The sequence below is a fragment of the Patella vulgata genome, chromosome 5 (assembly GCF_932274485.2).
Source record: "Patella vulgata chromosome 5, xgPatVulg1.2, whole genome shotgun sequence".
In the NCBI taxonomy this organism is placed as follows: domain Eukaryota; kingdom Metazoa; phylum Mollusca; class Gastropoda; family Patellidae; genus Patella; species Patella vulgata.
The window spans coordinates 53,543,239-53,565,949 of NC_065883.2; the positions used below are offsets into that span (position 1 = coordinate 53,543,239).

The 22,711-nt window shown below is 38.5% G+C and overlaps 1 protein-coding gene across 5 annotated transcripts; it reads right to left on the reverse strand.

The window, feature by feature from the left end:
- LOC126821820 (uncharacterized) lies at positions 1-17,356 on the reverse strand. 5 transcript variants are annotated; one of them, XM_050550330.2, is made up of 4 exons: positions 17,133-17,356; positions 4,430-4,668; positions 2,023-2,138; positions 1-811 (listed from the first exon to the last, which is right to left on the reverse strand). In XM_050550330.2, the coding sequence occupies exons 2-4, from the start codon at positions 4,618-4,620 to the stop codon at positions 45-47; spliced, it is 1,074 nt and encodes a 357-aa protein (XP_050406287.1). In that variant the 5' UTR covers positions 4,621-4,668; positions 17,133-17,356; the 3' UTR covers positions 1-44. The 5 variants fall into 5 exon arrangements, with proteins under 5 accessions (XP_050406287.1, XP_050406285.1, XP_050406288.1 ...); XM_050550328.1 differs by lacking the exon at positions 17,133-17,356 and adding an exon at positions 11,829-11,888; XM_050550331.2 differs by lacking the exon at positions 17,133-17,356 and adding an exon at positions 9,098-9,129.
- Positions 17,357-22,711: the final 5,355 nt, after the last annotated feature.

Genomic DNA, 22,711 nt, shown 5'->3' on the forward strand with positions numbered 1-22,711 from the left:
TGTTTTTATATATCATTTAATTAGTAAGGTAATAACATTGTATTTTAAATACCCACATCAGGATAGTCAACAGGCATATTATACAAAACACTACATTGAAATACAGCTTTGCCCTCTTTCAGGAATTGACAATATGCAATTGGCTTATCACTTGCTTCCCATACACTTATTTCTATTAGATCCCCCTCAGCACTTTCACCTATATAAGACATTTGAATTTTCTTGATTCCGGAGTTCAATTTGTCTTGGGTTAGGGAATTAAAATATTTGTTAGACGATGCATTCTGAATAGCGTTGATTGCAAATCTGGAATATGATGCCGAGTTGGTATGATTATAGTTATCTGTGTCACTCCATGCCACATAGAATTTGTAAGTATAATACTTATCTGGTCTAACAAGTTTAGGAATAATAAGAGGCTGATTTCTAACAGTACAGCCTGAATATTTCTCCTTCCACCAATCTGGAACTGGTTTAGGTTTACGTGTCAACTTGTCAATCACGACAACCTGATTCACATTCCTCAGCAGAGTCATTCCATTGAAAGGTAGAGTCACTTCTGCCACAGAGTTCAAGGATGATTTTCCTATATATCCGAGATTTACCTTGATATCCAATGGTGTTTTCACAATTTGAATGTCATACATCATTTTTTCGACTTTGATCTCTGATGATGCCATAAATGTGAAGCAGTCGTCTGTCATTTTAGCATAATCGAGGAAGGTTGCGCCTGTATTGTCGATAGGATTATGATAGGCATAAGCACGGGCCGACATCAGTAACTTCATGATACTGGTAATTGATGGATTACCTGTGGATACATACATATGTCATACATAAATATTTTAACATTCCCCAACTCATTACTTCATATAATTATTAATGTATTCAAAGTAGATTGAACAATTCTGTTGTAATACAGGCTTTAGGAATATAGGGAGCCGCAGTGGCCCAGTAAGATACTGGCTCACTAACCTGATGGTCTGGGGTTTGATCCCGGTGTTAGCTGAGAAAATTCCTCTGGATTTTCTGGTGTGGTTTCTCCTTCTCAGGGGTGCAGGATGGAGTGCCTTACAAGGAACAGTGTCTAGTCATTTGGATCCTGTGAAAAGCTGAGATCATATGTACCCCTTAAAAGAACCCTTGACGTTGAAATTTCAAATATAAGAGTAGGCCATAGCACTGATGTCCAGGCAAAATTTTCCTCATTGCACACTGAATGGCGCATGCCTGTCTTCAGTAGCCTGATGGAACAGACAAGTAGGATGTTGAACCACTTTTCATTTCATTTTAGGAATACATGTATATAATAATTCTAAAGTGTGCTTTACAGGACCGCGGCATTATAGCCTACTCTTATTTCGAATTAAAACCGTTAGGGGTTCTTTTACGTGCAAGGCAATATGTGCACGGGGCCTTGTTTTTTCCTCCAACCCAAAGACTAACCCTCCCTTGCAAGACCCTCCGTACTGCACCACCGGCAAGGGGGAACCATGTTGGAAATCCTGATGAAATTTCTTGATCAACATAGAGATCGAACATGGAACCTCCAGGTTAGCTAGCCAATGTCTTCCGCACTCGGCCACTGTGGCTCCTCTAATTCATTGGGCTATAGAAATGAAATGGTGTTTAACATCCTATGTACTGTTCTGTACCGACTGGGCTAATGGAGACAAACATACACCAGTGTGCAATGAGGGAAAATTTGAGCAGACGACGGCACTATAGCAACTGCCAAGGGATCTTTTATGCCAGTTTGTAAGTGGGACATCGGTTTTTGTACCATTTGATAACTCTTCTCACTTGAGTTGCTATTATCAAAATGATTTACTTATTTACCTACATATCGTTAAACAGAATAATTCAATTCTTCTTATTCTGGCTGACTGTGACGAACTCAGAAATAGATTGTACGAGAGTATATTAAACAAATTGCATTAACTAAAGTATTTCTTGTCTGCGATATCACCTTGGGTGAAAGAAGTTTGTGCATCTTTACATCTGTATGGATAGGTGACTTACCATCTCTGTCGTATGATTCGAATGATAACCCTGGATGATGAACTACAACACCTGTTTTATCTTCATTAAAATCTTGAGTAAACTTCATGGCTGTCAAAAATGGAAGCCATTTGGGTCTGAAGTAAATGAATTTTATGTTTAGCCACTACAGTATACATGGGATTTTTCAAAGTGATGAAGGTTCATTACTTTGCGAGTAATTATCAGAAATCGTTGAAGACCAATTCGGATTCTTCATCTTGTGTATATAAATTCAAAGCTAACCAGCAGAGAACTTTAGCTTCGAGAGAAAACAGAGAGTATGCCAATATACCACATTTCAATAGAAATCTCACTTGATCAGGAGCATAAGACATTTCATTACTGCATGTTAGAACTAGAAGTGTAAAGGTTATCTAATTTTAAAGTAGCTAAGTCTCTAACTCAATATCATCCGAAGTCTTACACGTTGAAAACACAGATTATTTGTCAATTCAAATCAACATTGATGTTGTGATCTTACCGGGAAAAGGTAGGCTTCTGATATCCAATATTTAAGACAAAATAAACATTTTACCATTAGTACACGAATCGTGTACCATAATGCGTTTCAGCGTCACTTGTAACAAGTGACCAGAAAGAACGAGGTTAGACATATTCCACACCTCATGTCAAACGGTGACGCCTAGAGAGCATGCGCAATAGACTGGAATAACCAGACGCTAGAAATTGTTATTTTCGGTTGAGACTCATGACGTATTTCGCTGGATATAACTGATTTGAAATTAGAGTCAAAACGGAAACAATTGAACGTAAATCAGTGTATATATAATTAGATTACATTATTATATGGGTTGTGACCTATTTGGGTCAATTTCTAGGTCCCAAATATTAGCGATTTAGCTCCTTTAAATTCTTGCAAAGTACTATTATAAGGGCATATTTAAACTTAAATATTTAATTCCTTTTCAGTCAAGAACAGTTCCAATCTGGACCATAGAATCCCACTTAAATTTTTGTAGTGTGAATGGTAATCATTCTGAGAACCAGGCCCGTAGCCAGCTTGCTAGCTTCGGAGGGGCAGTGAAGTTTTTAGGGGGGGGGGGCACACCCGGCACAGTCTACAGTAGGTATTTTAGAGCTATGGGCCTGCTGAGAACACTCCTCTGCTCATGTGTCAGTCTTCACCTTGTAAAACCACAGGCGCCTGTAACATGGATAAAATATTTCAAAAATAACATTAAGCTATGTCTAAGTCTGTTACGTCCATGTTCATAATTAGAGAGATTATCAAATAACTGGTCTGATCCAATTTCTAACTCGGGGGCAAATAACTCGTCAGAAACCGATTCTCTTTCAGTATATATAATAATACCAAGGTGAGAAACGGGTCACGTGGATAATTTTTAAACATCATCGTAGACTTCATTGTCTACCTAGCTAAAATTAGTGAGTATTGCCACTGGTTGACGGAATCTAGAGTAGTGAACTTTGATCCCAGTTATTTAATTCTAATGGTTTCTGAGGAGTTATTTGTCCCAGTGTTAGAAATTGGAATCAGGCCAGTTACTTGATAATCTCGCTTATGAACATGGACATAACAGACTTTAGACATGTACTTATATAGTCATAGTTTGATGTTATTTTTGAAACACTTTCCATATTACAGGCACTTGTGGTAAAAGGAGTAGTACAGGCTATTTATAAACATGATTAACTTCTTCCATAACCTGACGAGACTGCTAACTCAGTAAAGAGAGCATCAGATTGCTGAAAAAACAGTCATTGGTTTCTATGTTTGTATTTTCAATAGAAAATAATTAAGAGTGGGCCAAATGTAACGAGATAGCCTGCCATGATCGAGATAGCCTGCCATGATCGGTTTAGGTTTCATTCGAATTGAATGCATGTGGACTGAAATTACCTTTTCTGTAAAGAATTCCACTGTACACTTCTGTCGTTTGCTCATTAACAAAAGAACATAACGTCAGTGAAGTGTCAAATGGGTGTATCTAAGAATTTCTAGATAAAGAAATAGAACCTTTTACATTTCAAAATTTCCACAAATCAAGATACACATTTGGATACATGATATCCAGAACAGTTCTAATTGGCCTTGAGATACACAGCTTAGACAGAAATGTGCATGTTAATTGGGAGATTTTAAAAAGTGCAAAAAAGTGTATTTAACTAATTTCCCGAGATACGCCCTTTTGACACTTCACCGACGATAAAAATGAATGTGACAAAATGTAACCAGATCAACCGCCATATTTGTTTTTAATGGGAGGTTGAAAAAAACTTTTCTGGGAAGAGTTCCACATTTAGTGTATCAGGAACAGTTCCGATAACAGTGTTTGTATAGCAATGTAAAAGAGCAAATTTCTTGACTTAACACTTAACTCGTATAGATAATATATTCTTTTACCTTCTTATTCCATCAGTCCCAGTCGATTGTTCAGATTTCATTTCATCCAAATCAGTCATTTTCTGATTTTGTGTGGTAGAATATCGCACAGAGGTACGACTTACATTATTAAGTAACTCGTCTATATAATAACCAGGCGATATCTTCTGTTTACCTATTTGGATACTCGTTCTATTTATGCAGGCAAACATGTGGTAGCCGACACCTCCTTTCACTTATTTTAAAACTATACTGTAAATCTGAAATTAAAAGATCAATTTGTCAAAAACAGGCTACTTTTATTTTCGGCGAGTGGCCATTATACCAACTTCAGTCGGTAAGATGGTTGCCTAACTATGTGGGCCAAGTCCAAAGGTCGTGTTACAATGTATAACAGCTTTAACCATAGAGTTGTCAAATCATACCTAGCATTTTGAAGTCTGGTTTTCGGGAGACCGGAGAGAGGGGGGGGGGGGTAGAGCCAAATAATAATTTCAACAAATAATAATGTAGTGCCATACTAGAGCGGGAGCCCGGTGGGGGGGGGGCAACCTAGCTGGAAAGTGTACGAATTGTCTCCTATATATGGTAGCCTATCAATGCATGCATATCTGGTATCATCAGAATGTAAGTCTGCCAGGTATCTGGTGGTGGGTGTGGTATTCTATGCCCAAAATGCCATACTCCACAACTAGGCATGGTGGAGCATCCTTGGCAAGAGTTATCCAATTTCCAGACCACAGCTAGGCTAGATTAGCTGAAATCTGTACACCATCTAAAACTGCGTTGAAGTTGTTCAGTATACCACCACAGAAATCATGAATGACAACTGCCAGACGGTGTGTGCGGTAGGTTACCCGTAACAGACATGCCCCAAAATGCCACGACACCCAACTAAGATAGATTAGCGGGCACTGTTCCCGTGATCCAAAACATTAAAAGTTGTGCCAGGATGCGTAGAATACTAATATCTAGCACGTTTGGAAGAGGCCATAAACTGCGGTTGCAGGAACGATTTTTTTTTTTTAAAAAAAACCGCATTTTTAGTGTCATAAAACGTGTTTTTTTTAAAACCAAAATCAATTTCTTTCAACCGCAGTTTATTGCCCCGGGCGCGGCAAATTATCTAAGTGCATCAGGAATATTCAAATGGGGCCCCTTTGGATATTTATGGACTTGCCTCCTTGGGGGATGAGATAGCAAATCACCGGACTTCGTCAGTTCGTGTCCCCTAAAACTGTGTACACCAGTTCATGTTTCAGCAAATATAGAATTATGATTTTTCCAAGATACATGTTCCACAGTTGGTCATCCTAAAAGAAGACTACGGCGATCCAAAAACACGAATAACGACCTATATATGGCCAGCTGTCTTTATGCATCACCTGTATGAGAAGTATCAGCAGGGTAAAGTGCCCGCTACGTGGACCAGAAAAAGAAAGAAGATGGCTAGTCTCAACGTCATCCGAAAAAAGCCCCAACTTGAGCCAATCACGGAAATAATCCTACGCGAGTTCAAGCATCGTCCAAAATAGTTCAGCTCTGAACGTAGGTCTCATTACACTCGCCAAGTACGTTCAGAAACCGGCCTAATTGACTCCTTCAAGTCCTTGTCGAAAAGTTTTCAGTTCTCAGTAAATTTTACTGGACAACGTTTTACTGCTAAACGGTCGTGTGTCAGTTTCTGTGAACGCCTGAACAATGAAAAGGAACATTTTAGTGAGAAAATAGACCTTGCGGCTTACCTCGCTGGAGTCGGTAGGTGCAACACGGCGATGATTGAGCAGATTTCCGAGGGGTGGGAAGGCAACCATGGCGTAAGCAAAGACATTGTCTGCGATATCACTCTAAAGTGAAAGCGGACACCAACACGCCTATTAGCCCGACTATCATACACACACAAGGTCAAATCCATTTGATTACGTTATAACGTGATAGGGGACACTTGTACTAAAAGATTAACAAGAAATGAATCGGTTATGGGATTTAATTCACCATGTAAAAATACGTGGAAAGAGCTCGAGTCTAAAAATAGCAAAATTTACTGTTTACAAACTAATAAAGCTCCTCTTCAATTACTATATCTATTGGGTTTATTTATTTAGTTTATTCACGTTTTGATCTTTTCCGTTGCTGCCTAAACCGTCAAAGCAATTTCTTCCATGTAGACACTATATAATCAATAATTTTGGTAAATATTTAATTATTGATTATTCTGAACGAGGAAAATTACATAAGAAATCCTGGGATATTTTCGACATTATGTTGTCACCCTGGCTTGTGAACACATTATATGATCCCTTTTCCGAGAACGTGACCGCTATAGTTTTTGGGGAGGGGGGGGGGGGCGGCGGGGCATCTGGGGGCGCTGATAGACCTACACTTGACGGTTTACGGCGAACGGTACCGTGGACACGCCTCCCTTCCGAGAAGGGTCTAGGGTGCTCCCCCCCCCCACTCCCAGAACATTTGGAAAATAGGGTTTGCACCTGAGGAGAGGTACTATGAAAATGACGGAAAATTTCAATTTTGAGACTGAATTTGCGATAATGGCATATTATATTTTGATATTAATATTATAAAAATTTTAAAAAAGGAATACAACTTTAGGGTACCTATAATAATTTATGAGCAAAACGAAAATTTCGGAATCGAGTTAGAGTCCGTCTTGTTTGAATTTTGAAGATTATGGACAGTGACAAATACAAGCTACAATGGAATCTTGTGATATGCCATGGGGTAGTTTTATTTGTAATTCAGATGTTTAGAGATGATTTAAACAATATTTTATTCAAATATATAATCAAATCACAGTTTGCGCACATACAGATGTCTTACAATAATTCTTGCAAATGAAGGTCAATGATTTATAATAATAAAATACGCTACGATTTCCTGATAATTGTAATAGAAATTAGGGTAGCACTATTTACCCAAATCTACCCAAACCCCACCATTATTTCAACTCGTATCACAATATTTTATATTTATATTTGATAACGTGATGATAAAACAAAACAATACTGTTCTTTATGCCAAATTTTAATTTAAAATCGTAGCATTTTTGTTATAAAGAACAGCAACTTATCAAAAATCAGTACAATTTATTGTGATACGAGTTAAAACAATGATGGCTTTGAGTAAATAATCAAATAACACACTTTTTATTGAATAACAATTACTATGGTTTATTTCAATGCGGTGATTCAACAAGATTTCAAATAGTAACTTTAGTAACGGCTTTTTATCGGACTCTGTCCTCTACCCGTTACTGTCTGTCCCTATACACATGTACCGGTGTGATAGTTTGAGTTGACTCCTGTTGTGTGTTTTCTCCTGGGCACTTGCGCATGTACGAAACTGATGTTTGCCTTAACAACGAAACTATATCTACTTCCTGCAGTGCGAGTTGGTTCCTGGTCAGACAGTCCAGGAAAAAGTATATCATGTACTTGATTAGAGTTTTGTCATTAATAAACATACTTGTTATCGTGATTAGCTGTTGTTTTAGTGATGAGTAGTTACACGATCAACGGATCTAAGTTGATTGGCTTGAAATTGATACTTCTATCGTTCGTGATTTGTTGCCGTTGTTTTTTTTTTAGTGATTAGTCGTTCTACACACGTACGATCAGTGGAAACCATACAAATTGATGATTGGCTTGAAATTATCAATTAATTCACCTCCAAAGGAAGATTAAGGCCTTTGATATTTCGTGGCTTCATTTATCACATATATAAAAGTATGGAATTTCTTATTCCGATTTCTTTAACATAAATATAGATTTATTATACCATCCCATACATTCAAACATGCATGTAGACAGCCCAAATACAAGAGAGAATGTTCGCATTGTGGACGGGTATATATACTAAATAATAATAATAAAGATTGTCAATTTGCATCCTCTCGTGGTGGTAATACTGTAAATATCGGTACATAATAGTCTGATTTGACCGTAAGAAAATCTTCGGGGAAATCCTATCACGAGGAGTCAATGCACACCGCGACTGTAACGGTGTGAGTTGACTCCTACAACTGCGCATGCGCCAAACGGTAATCACACACCAGGAACCATCTGAAACTGCCACACCGGGAAGGCCTAATATGAAATTAACGCTTTACACCACTTCAGTTCTAAGGCTATTTTGGAATCCTTACCGTCTATTTTTTCACCGTGATTCTTCTTTGTTCGCCAAAAGGAATCATTTGTCAACACATCTGACCCAAATTTATGATAATTCAACACTATATATTTTCAAGTAGAAATTTGTGATTCAAAAACACAAATTCATTTGAAATTGTAGGCCTACTACCGTGATGAAACACGCATTTGCGCAAAGCGGGGGTCATGGGTGCACGGCGATGGTTATACAGTCAATATTCAACATCTATGAATGGAATGTAGGCCCTAATCGTAAACAAAAATTCTTGCAGTACAGTACTTCAATTAACACACTAAACTGTCACTATTGATACCGCTAAAGTATTTGTATTTACCATACATAAACAACTATTACTTACATAAAATTGATTAATACATCATCATAATTAATTGAAGCAAGAATTCGGCAAACAAAGAATAATCACAGTGAAAAGTTCCCATAATCGTAGAGACTTGAAATTTTCAGGGGATGTTCAGGGGGACTAGCCCTGACCTGACACCAATTTTTATTTTTTTATTTTACCGTAGTTTAGCTTCTACTAAGAGAAAAGTTTATCCGATTTTGACGCCATTTTGCTTGCTGACTATTTAGACTCGTATAACAAGGCACTAAGACGGGTTCCGACACACTGCGCTTCCTGCCTAAGCCTTAAGGCTGCAGTTCATGATAATATAATTTTTATATATTTCAATTTTTGTGCTAAGCCACCAATTTCTGTAAACGACTATTTGGCGCTGACCAGTTGGATTGGCCTTTACGTGTGAACATCGCCGTGACCTTGACTTTGACGTCAAATTTCCTATCGAGCTCGGGGCCTTTGCATTTATATGGATGCCATGGCCATATTTCTTGCTGTATTATCGATGTTAATGTTCAAGGTGAAAGCAGAGACGATGCGCTTCAGGAAAGATAATTTGGTCAAAGTCGTGAATCAATGTCACGCTACAGAAAACTAAACTCAAAAATTTCGAATTCCGTTTTGGATATTTGACCTTGATTTACGACATGATCTTTGAGTAGCATTTAGCGATCGGGAAACACATTAACAGAAGACAGTTTTTACGGGATACAATCACTAGTTTTATTCTAAAAGCACGACGTTTTGACAAGTATCCTCTTATCGTTATCAAGCACAATGACATTTAGTGTGCCTGTGAGTTAGTTGTAGTTAACGTCCGCTTCCATCGAGGTGATATCGCAGACAACGTGATGACATTTAGTAAAGTTGAAGTCAATGTATACGAAATTCATAGTGAAACCACCACAATGGACTAAGATAATAGGTAAAGGATATTGAACAAAAACGACCTTTACTTGGTTCCTGTACACACTGCTTGGTCAGGAAACAAACCTAGAAGGTCCGTGTTCGAAAAAAAGTCAATGGGCGTGGTCAATATGAAGGTCACGGTGACCTCCAGTCATCTGCAACGCTAACCAACCCTGACCTCGACTTCGATCCAGAGTCAAAACTTCCCTTTGAGCTGGGGGCCTTTGCGTTTATGCGTGCCATGGCCCTATTGCTTGTTGTATTATCAAGGCTACTGTTCGAGGTGAAAACAGAAAAGTGTACTGGGTCAAGGTGGTGCTACAGGAAACTGAACTCAAACTTTTCAAATTCAATTCTTGGACAATTGATTCTACCTTCTGACCTTCACCCCATAACTATTTTAAAAGACCGTCGTCGATCTTTACCGGCGCTATTGCACCACCGTGCGGCCTATCAAATCGATCTTCCCTTACTACGAGTCCGTTAATCCGGGAAATCCCACGAGGTTGAACAGGCGACCCTACTCCTTGTCACGTACAACCGGGAAATCGAAACCACGCCAGTTGACTCAATGACAGACCTTATGATACAACGCGCACGCGCTAACCATTCACCCCCTTCCCCCTTCTAGCATTGAATACAAAGTCCCGTACATAGGTCAACCCGTTATCACGACCTTCCATTAATACGGCAATTCGTTCTTCAGACTTTTGCTAGTTTTATATAGTTAGCAACCCATGAATTTGAAAGTCCGTACATTAGTGCAAAAGTTTGTTCTTCATACGTTAAGAAGGCCCATAAATGTAACAATTACAAACCGCTATTTCTATCGTCCCTAAAGGCCGTTAATCCGACCGTCTCGTATTTCTAGTATAATATACAAAGTTAACTTTCCATACAGCGTTTTCAAGATTCCCTAGTAGGCTATTTTCGTACAGGATAGGCTTCTTACAGGCATATATAATGTTTTTCTAACTATATGAGTATAGTCACTTTTGAGCTGACACTTGTCCCCGTTACCTACGAAGAGTAGCTGTGGTCCGAGGGTAGACCGAAAAGCCACATCCCTTGGATTCCCGTCCAGTGTCGAGCACACCCGTTTTTCCCTTGCATAATCGTAGGAGCTAGTCGGGATGGGGGCTGAAGCCCCCCCCCCCCCCCCGCCCGATTCGGTGAACAGTCCATTTTTTGGGGCAGTGTATTTACGTTTTTCGGGCACAAACATCAGAGAATGGACGTGTATGTAGTGGACAGTATATCCTATATCGAAGATCAATAACGTATGGGGTTCAATGGGTTCGCACATGTAGGGGTTCAAATTGGTTCTATGCATTTAAATAAATACTTTGCATGTATATAATATAATCTTAATCTTAATATGACAGGACCCAGATACAAGTCGATTGTCCAATCCAAAATGGTGGCCTTTTAAAATGATTACGGAGTGAATGTCGTAAGTCAAGGTCAAATGTCCAAAAACGGAATTTGAAAATTTTGAGTTTAATTTTCTGTAGCGCGACCTTGATCCAATTATCTTTTCTGAAGCGTATAGTCGTTGCTTTCACCTCGAACATTAACCTCGATAATGCAGCAAGAAATATCGCCATGGCATCCATATAAATGCCAAGGCCCCTAGCTCGATAGGAAATTTGAAGTCAAAGTCTAGGTCACGGCGATATCCACACGTAAAGGCCAATCTAACTGGTCAACGACAGAAATTGTGGCTTAGCACAAAAATTAAAAATATACGTGCAGCATTAGGCAGGAAGCGCAGTGTGTTCGAACCCGTCTTAGTGTCTTGTTATTCGAGTCTTAATAGTCAACAAACAAAATGGCGTCAAAATAGAATAAACTTTTCTCGGCGCTATTGCACTTTCGCACCTCTACCAGTTACCGTTGTCGTAGAGACATGACATTTTCAAGAGATGTTAAGGATGACTAGGAATGACCGCACACCAAATTTCAGCCGAATCGATCAATACCGACCTTTTAATTTCGAACGGGAGAGAAGTTCATCCGTTCGTCGCCATTTTCTTTGTTGACGATTTAGACTCGAATAACAAGACACTAAGACGGATTCCGACACACTGCGCTAGCTGCCTTACACTGCAGTTCATAAAATTTAATAATAATTTTCGTATATTTTAAATTTTGCGCTAAGACACCAATTTCTATAAAATACTATTTGGCGTTGACCAGATGGATTGGCCTTTACGTGTGAATATCGCCGTGACCTTGACGCTGACCCTGACTTCAAATTTTCCATCAAGTTCCATCAATTTTCCTTTGCGCTTATAAGTGCTGCGCCCCTATTTCTTGCTGTATTATCGATGTTAATGTCCGGGGTGAAAGCAGAGAAGATGCCCTTAAGAAAAGATGATTTGGTCAAAGTCGTAGGTCAAGGTCATGTTGCAGAAAACTGAACGCAAACTTTTCAAACTCAGTTTTGGGACATTTGACCTTGACTCCGTAACCATTTTAAAAGGCCATCACCGTGGCTTGAACCATCGACGTTTACCTTGGCCCTGTCGCACATTGCTCGGTCAGAAAACGGTCAAACCCAGAGGGTCCGTGTTCGAAAAGAAGTCAATGAGCGCGGTCAATATGAAAGGTCGTGGTGACCTCCAGTAGTCAACGCTAACCAAGTGTGACCTTGAGTCTAAACCCCCCATCGATCTTGGGGCCTTTGCGTTTATGCTTGCCGTGGCCCTATTTATTAATGTATTATCAAAGGTTAATGCTCGAGGTGAAAGCAGAGACGACGCCCTTCAGAAAAGGTAAATGGGCTAAAGTCGTGGGTCAAGGTCATGTTACAGAAAACTGAACTCAAACTTTTCAAAGTCAGTTTTGGGACATTTGACCTTGGCCCCGTAACCATTTTAAAAGGCCATCATCTTGGCTTGAACCATCGACGTTTACCTTGGCCTTGTCGCACACTGCTCGGCCAGAAAATGGTCAAACGCAGAGGGCCCGTGTTCGAAAGGAAGTCAATAGGCGCGGTCAATGTGAAAGGTCGTGGTGACCTCCACTAGTCAACGCTAACCAACCGTGACCTTGACTTTGACCCTGAGGCCAAACTTCACATCCATCTCGGGGCCTTTGCGCTTATAAGTGCTGCGCCCCTATTTCTTGCTGTATTATCAAAGTTAATGCTCGAGGTGAAAGCAGAGACGACGTCCTTCAGAAAAGATAATTGGGTCAAAGTCGTGGGTCATGGTCATGTTACAGAAAACTTAACTCAAACTTTTTAAAGTCAGTTTTGAGACATTTGACCTTGACCCCGTAACCATATTCAAAGGTTATCATCTTGGCTTGAACCATGGACGTTTACCTTGGTCCTGTTGCACACTGTTCGGTCAGAATACGGTCAAACGCAGAGGGCCCGTGTCCGAAAGGAAGTCAATGTGAAAGGTCGTGGTGATCTCCACTAGTCAACGCCAACCAACCGTGACCTTGATTTTGACCTCGAGTCCAAACTTCCCCTCCATCTCGGGGCCTTTGCGTTTATGCTTGCCCTGGCCTTATTTCTTACTGTATTATCAAAGTTAATGCTCGAAAGCAGAGACGACGTCCTTCAGAAAAGATAAGTGGGTCAAAGTCATGTTACAGAAAACTGAACTCGAACTTTTCAAAGTCAGTTTTTGGACATTTGACCTTGACTTACGGCCTTCACCTCTCACAAAATTTTATACGCCACCACCGTGGCTAGGACCACCGACCTTTACCTGGGTTCTTTCACACACTGTTTGATCAGAAAAAGGTGAAACGCAGAGGGGCCGTGTTTAGATTATTAAAATAGTTTAATGTGGGTGTATATAATCCAATATGGTTTAATAGAATTAACATTATAAGCAACCACAAGAGAGTGGGTTCGGTTTAGATTTATACATTTTAAACAATTTTATCCTCAAATTCGTGTAGGCTTACAATACGACAGTCAGATAACCAATAAAGGGGAGGGGTGGGGTATAATGATATTAACGTTGGTTGCAGAATAACGTAATCACTACGATAGAATGGAACTGCAGTTTACAGCGAGATTGGGGAGGGGTATAATATTTATTAACGTTCGCTATAGAATATAGTAATATCTACTATGTGGTTGGGGGGGGGGGGTATAACATTTATTAACGTTGGTTATGACTACGATAAAACCAAACGGCGGTCTGCACCGAAATGAGGGTTTTGGGTAATAATTGATATTTATAATATTTATTATTAACAAAAATTTTAATACGCAATACTTTTTATTGTTGTAAAGTCATTCCACTTGCGTATTAACAGGTGTCAAACAACAGTTACTTAATATTTTAAGGAGGGGTAGAAAATTTATATTTTCATAGCGTCACATCATAGTTCAGCCTCTATATGTCTGCAATAAGTCTATATTGTACGAAAGTACCAGGGGTTCTTGATCAATCGTTGTTTTGATTAAAAATATTGTCAGTTTTGTTGATAATTAATGCCGGGTGCGAATTGCTCCCGCATGTGCTACGTTGAAGTTAATAGCATCATTTCTTATCTCGAAACAGAGGGTTGAGAGATAAGGTGTGTTATCTAGATTGTTATATGCACAGACATTGTCTATATTAAGCTCGGTTCATACTACATCCGTATCCATAAACGTATCCGTATCCGCATCCGTATCCGGGTTTTGCCGTTCAAATAGAAAACGCGAAAACGTCCGGCTTTCAAGGCTGAATTGTCTGTCAGAGATAACATATTGTCATTTGCAATCATGGTGTCTGACAATGACACAGAGGAAGTCTTTCTTTTGTATTTGTGGACCTAAATAAGAAAGAGAAAAGAGTAGGGGTCCATGAACTGTTACAAAGAAGGAAGAAATATGGAGAATACCACCACCTGGTGCAAGAATTGTATTGTTTTCTGTTTTGTCATATAGTATGGGATTTCTCTCCACAAAGATGCATGATTATTTCCTCTGTCTTGTCCATGTTGTGTTCTTCACAAGACTACACAAATCCACAGCACACAAGGCCAGGCTTTTCTTGGAATGGATTGAGTTTCTATTTGGGGAGATGATGTAATAAGGGGAAAGTACTCGCTGATTGGATAAAGCTCGGCTCACTATTAGACCAGGAGCCGAGGGGGTCAACCTAGCTGAAAAGTGTATCAATTTTCTCCTTTATGGTATCAATGTATGTATATCTGGTATCATCAGAATGTAAGTCTGCCGGGTTTCTGGTGGTGGATGTGGTATTCCACGCCCTAAATGCCATGACCCCCAACTAAACTAGATAAGCTCAAAAGTGTACCAAATGAAAATCGTACAGCAGTGTACCGTACATCTTCAGGTATTACAAAAACACTCTGACAGACATTTCTAGTGGTGGCGTACCCCTAACAGAGCTATGTAATTGACAGTCATTTCTAGTGGTGGAGTATAACTGACAAGAGTATCTAATATTTAGACCAAAGCTAGGCTAGATTAGCTCAAATCTGTACCACCTAAAACAGCTTTGGAGTTGTTCAGTACCACCACAGGAGTCATGAATGACCACTGCCAGACAGTTTGTGCGGTGGGTTACCCCTAACAGACACGCCCCAAAATGCCACGCCCCCAACTAGGCTAACTTCGCAAGCTCTGTTCCCGTGTTTTAAAAAATTAAATTTTTAGCCAGGATGCGTAGAATACTAATACCTAGCACGTATGAAAGAGGCGATAAACTGCGGTAGCAAGAAATTAATTTTTGGGAAAAAAACGTTTTATGGGGCTAAAAATGCGTTTTTGAAAAAAAAAAAGTTCTTGCAGCCGCAGTTTATCGCCTCGTCAATACGTGCTAGGTATTAGTAATGTACGCATCCTGGCACTATTTTTAAATTTTTGGACCACGGGAACAGTGCCGGCTAATCTATCCTAGTTGGAGGGTGTGGCATTTTGGGCGTGTCTATTAGGGGTAACCCACCGCATAAACTGTCTGGCAGTGGTCATTCATGATTCCTCTCGTGGTACTGAACAACTCCAAAGCTGTTTTACTCTAGGTTGTACAGATTTCAGCTAATCTAGCCTAGCTTTGGTCTGGAAATTAGATAACTCTTGTCAGGGATACTCCATCACTACAAGTGTCTGGCAATTACATAGCTCAGTCAGGGGTACCCCACCACTAGAAATGTCTGTCAGAGTGTTTTTGTAATACCTGAAGATGTACGGTACATTGCTGTGCGATTTTCATGTGGTACACTTTTGAGTTAATCTAGACTAGTTTGGGGTTCATTAGGATACCGGAATCTGCCGAGGTTTGCCGAGTGTGAACGTTCCTGGGAAGGAGCTAGTATAACAGGGGAGGCTACTCTGATTTACGGTACCGGAAGTACACTTCTCTGTTTTCCGTTTCACAGAGTTTGATAGACATAAAGACTCAAACTCAAACGGCAAAAATAAAATAATACCACATATGGGTCATGGCTTTGTGGTCTGATTACTTACTGTATTCTCTGTCCAAAACTAGAAGTATCGGCTGACCCGTACGTGCCCCCCCCCCCCAATTGTTTTTCTGGGGGAGTCTGAATACACTTGCCCCCCCCCCCAACTCCTATTTATTTACAACAATTATTAGGATTAGTTAGATTCTATCTGTATAAAACCTGTACATATCCCAATATCTGAATTGGTTGGTGTGATGTTTTAGTTTTTCCCCGTAAAATATGCCTAGAAAATAAGAAATACAGTGTTTCAGGAGACTGAAACTTTAATAAATTTAATAATAATGAACGGCCAGTGTTCAGACAGTTTTAGCAAGAATGTTGCTAGCTGTCGCATCAGTTTTATCAATGTGTTTGCAGTTAAGTTGTACCGGTTTTATAAATTACCAGCAAGCAGACGATCCATAGCAATTTATAAATTTTACAGACGATTATAAATAGATACCGCCAGTCACGTGATGCGTACTACTCTTATGCGCAATTGTACTTTGAAACTCGGCCATTTGCGTTGTAACTTATTACTTATAAATATAATCGTGTAAATTGTGTACAAACAATTCAACAACAAAATCAATAGTAACAACAGTAGAGAATATGATATTTTCAATTCCAGCACCTATTGTCAGAAGATAGTATTCTAAATGTTGTATGGTGTTATTATTAATATTATGAAAGACAACTAATTAAGTGTTAACTAAATCAAAAAACGTAAACATTTCACGGGCACGGCGCTAGAGACTAAAAGAGTAAATAATATATGTAGGCTACTGTCTGATTCATCGTAAATTTTAAACGGATTTCGTCGATTATGAACAAACTACTTAACTTTGGTTATTATAAACTTACCTGTGTGTTTGTAATGAACTCCCGTTCGATAAAATCCATTGCACAACTAATTATCACAACGATGAGAACAATTTCTCTCTTGAAAAATTTGAAAATTTACTTGTAATTTCGACAGAGTCGATGTCAACAATGTCTTCGTGACGTATTGGTCGAATCCAATATACCTGTTGCGGGGGTTGGTTAACATTGAAAGATAGTTTGACAGCGCGATCATTTTGATCGTATATGGGTTTGGGCAACGAAAAATATCAATTGAAGGCAATTACATAGGAGATTTATATGGAAACCATTGATCGCCAGTCTATCAAATTTTCTTCACAATTAAAATATCACTGATTGCATGGATACTCGTAAAAATAAAGTCATGAATAAACTATAAATATCCTATCTTCTTTATGTTATAAATAATTTAACAAGGATCATGAAGCTTACCTCCGAATTCTCTGAGTGTATTTTTAATTTTATACGCATTCTTTCGATCGAATAATAACCGCTTCAGTAACATCTTTAAGCGTGTTGCGGCAGCCCTCAGCGTGTCTATTGCCGTATTGGGTGCCCGGGTGGGTATATAATGGTACTAAGCCCGTATGACCCCGTAAGAAGCGGAACATTAATTCTCGATTCGACAGTTTTGACCGAAGTGTGATAAAGCCCGTAAAACGAATGTATAGTTGTGTTTGTGCGGCATGCGTGTTCAAAAGTAAATAATCCCATCCGAGTCGCTAATCAAATAATTAGAACAAAATATTTCAAAAAGTAAAGCTATAAAATTTGCAGAGATTTTACTAGAATGTAAAAGACGGTAACTAAATACAGGAATGCGGGTAGTTATGTGTGCGAACGCTCAAACTCAATGCCAATTGTCGTAGGTATCCAGACCACTCGGACCAAAGACTACTCGGACTAAGACCAGTCGGACCAAAACAAGACCAGTCGGACCAATTAAATTATATTATAAGGCTAGACAATATGCTATTTATTTATTATTAAATCACAATACAAAGAAGCAAATAATTCTTATACGGAATTCTTATATTTAGAGTTGTTTGGTTCAATTTTGTGTACGTAAATAAATCAACGATTAGTTTTAAAATTAATTAATAATGGTGCCAAAAAAAAATATCAATCTAATTTTTCTTTACTCTTGCAATGAGACTCGGTATGTCCAGACTTTTGACAGTTTCTACATATACGGGTATACTGTTCTTGTCTGATAGCCTAATTTTACTTTTTCCACATTCGCGGTATCCCCAGTGGTTTCATTCCGTTCTACCCCACTAACCCCTGGGTTATTATATATGGGGGGGTGGGTGGAGACACGTTTTCAAGTTATCCGCCCTTGATGCGTTAATATAAACAGCACATAATAATACGAAGACCGGACGTTTATATGCCCCTTTTTAAACGTGACTACAAGTGTGGTTCTCGATATTTTGCGATTTGGAATACAATTATCAATTTATTCAAACAACACGTTATTATTAGTTCGAGTAGTCATATTAAAACACACACAATTATCAATTTATTCAAATAACACTTTATTATTGGTTCGAGTAGTCATATTAAAATAAACACAATTATCAATTTATTAAAATAACACTTTAATATTGGTTCGAGTAATTATATTAAAACAAACGCAATTATCAATTTATTAAAACAACATTTTATTATTGGTCCGAGTCGTCTTTCTGTTGGGTCTGAATAGTCTTTTTGTATGGTCCGAGTAGTCTATTTGTTTGGGCTGAGTGGTCTATCACTTGTTCCGACTGATCTTGAACCGAGTGATCTTTGGTCCGAGTGGTCATGGATTCTTGTCGTAATTGTACTTGAATTTCCTATGCTGTCACCCCTAATACGAAATGATATCTTCCGCAGAGTGACGTAACCATCTTCCATATTGGTATTTTTCTCTGGGAAAAGTTTGTGATATTTCAATTTTTCAAGAGAGAACTTGTTTTCATCGTTGTGATAATTAGTTGTGCAATGGATTTTATCGAACGGGAGTTCATTACAAACACACAGGTAAGTTTATAATAACCAACGTTAAGTAGTTTGTTCATAATCGAAGAAATCCGTTTAAAATTTACGATGAATCAGACAGTAGTACTAGGGTTAGGCTACTACTACTAACTTACCTAATGGACTAACACAGCACTCTCTTTTACATCACCATATACAAATTATGCCAAATTCCCTTTGGTATGGGCCTCCCTAATTTGCATGACGAATGACAAGCGAATAATGAATGACAAAGAATTTCTAAGCAATAACTGCTCCCTTTAGGCCAATATAATTCAACTACCGTATTGAGTTTAATAACTATCGACTTAATTTGTCTTTTTTGGGGTAAATAATATTTGATTTCAATTGGATGAAATTGATCAGGGAACAGCCTGTATTACACTAGATAAAAATCTCATCTCTTAACCTTCCGTCAGTATTTCTCAATGTTTTTACCTATGTTATCGTAGCTAGTATCAGACCTCTTCTCATACAAAAAATGAATCTGCCATTCATCTGGTGACTTGTCATTCACTTTGTTATTCGTCCAGTGAATCTGTGCCATTCGTCTGGGGATTCGTCATTCACTTGGTCATTCGTCTGGTGAATATCTGTCATTCTCTAGATCTTTGTTACTCACTTTGTCATTCCTCCGGTCGGTGGATTATGTCATTCAGTTTGTCATTTGTCCGGTGAATCTGTGTCATTCTCTGTCATCTGTATGAAATTGTCTATTAAATGCCCCTAATTACTTACAAAAGAATAAATATGTGACAACCCTTGTAGACCGCTCGGACCATTTAGCTGCTGTGGGCATATGTTTTGTTGTCTGGCAACATATCTTTTTGTCATTCGTCCGGTTAGTCTGTGTCATTCGTCTGGTTTACCCCTGCCATTCATTTTGTCGTTCGACTGATGAATTCCTGCCATTAGCTTTGTCATTTGTTTGTTGAACCCGAGCTATTCTCTGTCATTCGTTTGTTGAACCCGTGAGGCAATGTCATTTGTTTCTTGAACCCATGCCATTCTCTTGTAATTCCTTTGTTTAACAGTGTCTCTTGTCATTCGTCTGGCGAACCTGTCATTCGTCTGGTGAACCTCTATCAATCTCTGTCACTCGTATGGTGAACTCATGTTATTCATTTTATGAAGTTCTGTCATTCCCTTTGTCTTCGTTTGGCGAACCTCTGCCATTCTCTCTGTCATTCATTCTCTCTGATATTTGTCTGGAGAACCCAGTCATCCACTTTTATTCGTCTGGTAAACTCGTGTCATTTTTTGTTATTCATCTGGTGAAGCTCATTTTGTCATTCCCTAAACTTCAGTTATTCCCTGTCATTCGCCTGGTGAGCACGTCTCATTCATCTTGTCATCCGTCAAATGAAGCCCTTTCATTCTCTTCATCATTCATCTGGTCAACTCGTATTATTCTCTGGCATTCGTCTGTCGAAACTGTGTCATTAATCTGGTGAACCTCAATCATTCACGTTGTCTTTCGTCTGGTGAACCTTTGTCATTGGTGTGGTGGAACTTTGCCATTCTTTGTCATTCGTCTGGTGTACCTCTGTCATTTGTCTGGTGAACCTGTCAAAATGTGTGACACGGAGAATGACGCAACTTCACTGGACGAATGGCAGAGGTTGGTCAGACGAATGACAAAGTCAATGACAGTGGTTCAGCAGACGAATGACAGAGAATGACACGTTCACAAGACGAATGACAAAGAGAATGACTACCGGATGAATGTCACAGCTTCACCAGACGAATGACAAAGAATACAATAGATTCGCTGGACGAATGAAAAAGTGATGACAGAAATCACCGGACGGACGAATGACAAAGTGTGTGATACTGAAAATAACACAGGTTCACCAGATGAATGACACAGAATGACAGAGGTCCATCGATGAGTGACACAGAATGATACAGGTTTACCAGACGAATGACACAGTGAATGACGACAGAAATTATCTCAGACGAATGACAAAATGTATGTCACAATTTACTGGACGAGCGTACACTAAATAGGAAATAATGTTTTACCTACAAATACTTCAAACGTCTTTATTTATTTTTCTTAAACATAAAAAATGTTTTAGAATTTAATTTGTCGGACAAATAACAAAGAGAATGACAAAGATTCACCAGATGAATGACAGAAAAAGACAGCCAGACGAATGACAAAATGCATGACAGAATTCGCGGGATGGACGAAAAAAGTGAGTGAAACTTGTCATGTCATTCTCTTTGTCATTCATCTGGTGAAGGTCTGTTATTCAATTTGTCAGTCTTCTGGTGAACAAGGCATTATCTTTGGCATTCAATAAACAAAACTATTAACTATACTATTCCATAGAATTAAACAAAGCTATGGAATCTTACTTGACATAATTTTTATACAAGAAAATAATAAATAATATCTAGACTCAGTTTATCATTCCAGTGACTTAAATTAATAAATTGATTTATCCTAAATATAAATTTTACTGGTGGATGGATGGCGGATGCCAAGGTGTCACCACTTATAAAGAAAAAATAAGTCGATAGTTATTAAACTCAATACTGTAGTTGAATTATATTGGCCTAAAGGGAGCAGTTATAAACAGGAATTTCTTGTCATTCGTCATTTGCTTGTCATTCATCATTTGCTTGTCATTCATCATTTGCTTGTCATTTGTCATGCAGATTAGAGAGGCCCCTTTGGTATTAAAGCATTTCACCATATGAATGTTGAATATTAACATGGCCAACATTTTAAAGTGGATGTATTGATGTCACAGTTTTTTGTGTAATAATTTTTGTCCAATTAGGAAGGTTCAATTAGCCAAAATGGCCATGTCTGCAAAAATGCGTCTTTTTGATGGAGATTTAAGGCATAGTTAAAATCAGAAATGAACGTTCTGAATTCTACTGAAATGAAATAAAATTTGATAGGATAAAAAAAAAAATTCTGCACAGTCTAAAGTGTGTGTATGTGGCTCTGCCACCTTTCTTGAATTTCACCTTCTTGTTAGAAAGATGTGCATTTCAGATTTTAACGAAGCCTTCAAAGCATTTTTGGCATTTGGACGTTTTGGCAAAGCGAAACCTCCTGTTTATATCCCAATGATCTCCGATGGTTTTGATTTTGGCACATATTGGAACATAACTTCCTGGATAGCTGTTTATGACAGATGATGTTATATGCTTCCAGAATTGCTATTATATTTAGGTGTTGTGCAATGAAATAGGACATTAAACCCCCATCATTTATTCCTTTATTTAGTGGTTGAATTAAATGAATCAAAATGTTATCACATTGTGTTGAGTGTGGTGTTTTTGAAAGACTAGATGATAGTTCTTAATGTATTTAGAATTTATGCTTCGTTATGGTTCATCATCCCAAAACTTTATGAATGAAAAATCCTGCACTGTTGAAATTTACAAAGAAAAACAGTCTAAAGTTTCTGACCAATTAGTACCACTGACCGATATGTTTCACAAATAGCTATCACAACAGGTCAGTTATTAGGCAGAAATTTTTTAATTTATGCGATAGGACTCATGAATAATAACACTACAGTTGTATATAAAATATT

Bases quoted from the DNA above. Each gene is read 5' to 3' on its own strand.
- LOC126821820 (XM_050550330.2), bottom strand. From the start codon at position 4,620: ATGTTTGCCTGCATAAATAGAACGAGTATCCAAATAGGTAAACAGAAG. The intron at 2,139-4,429 runs GTAAAAGAATAT...CATTTACTTCAG, and splicing joins GGGACTGATGGAATAAGAAG to ACCCAAATGGCTTCCATTTT. The intron at 812-2,022 runs GTAAGTCACCTA...ATGTATCCACAG, and splicing joins CGAATCATACGACAGAGATG to GTAATCCATCAATTACCAGT.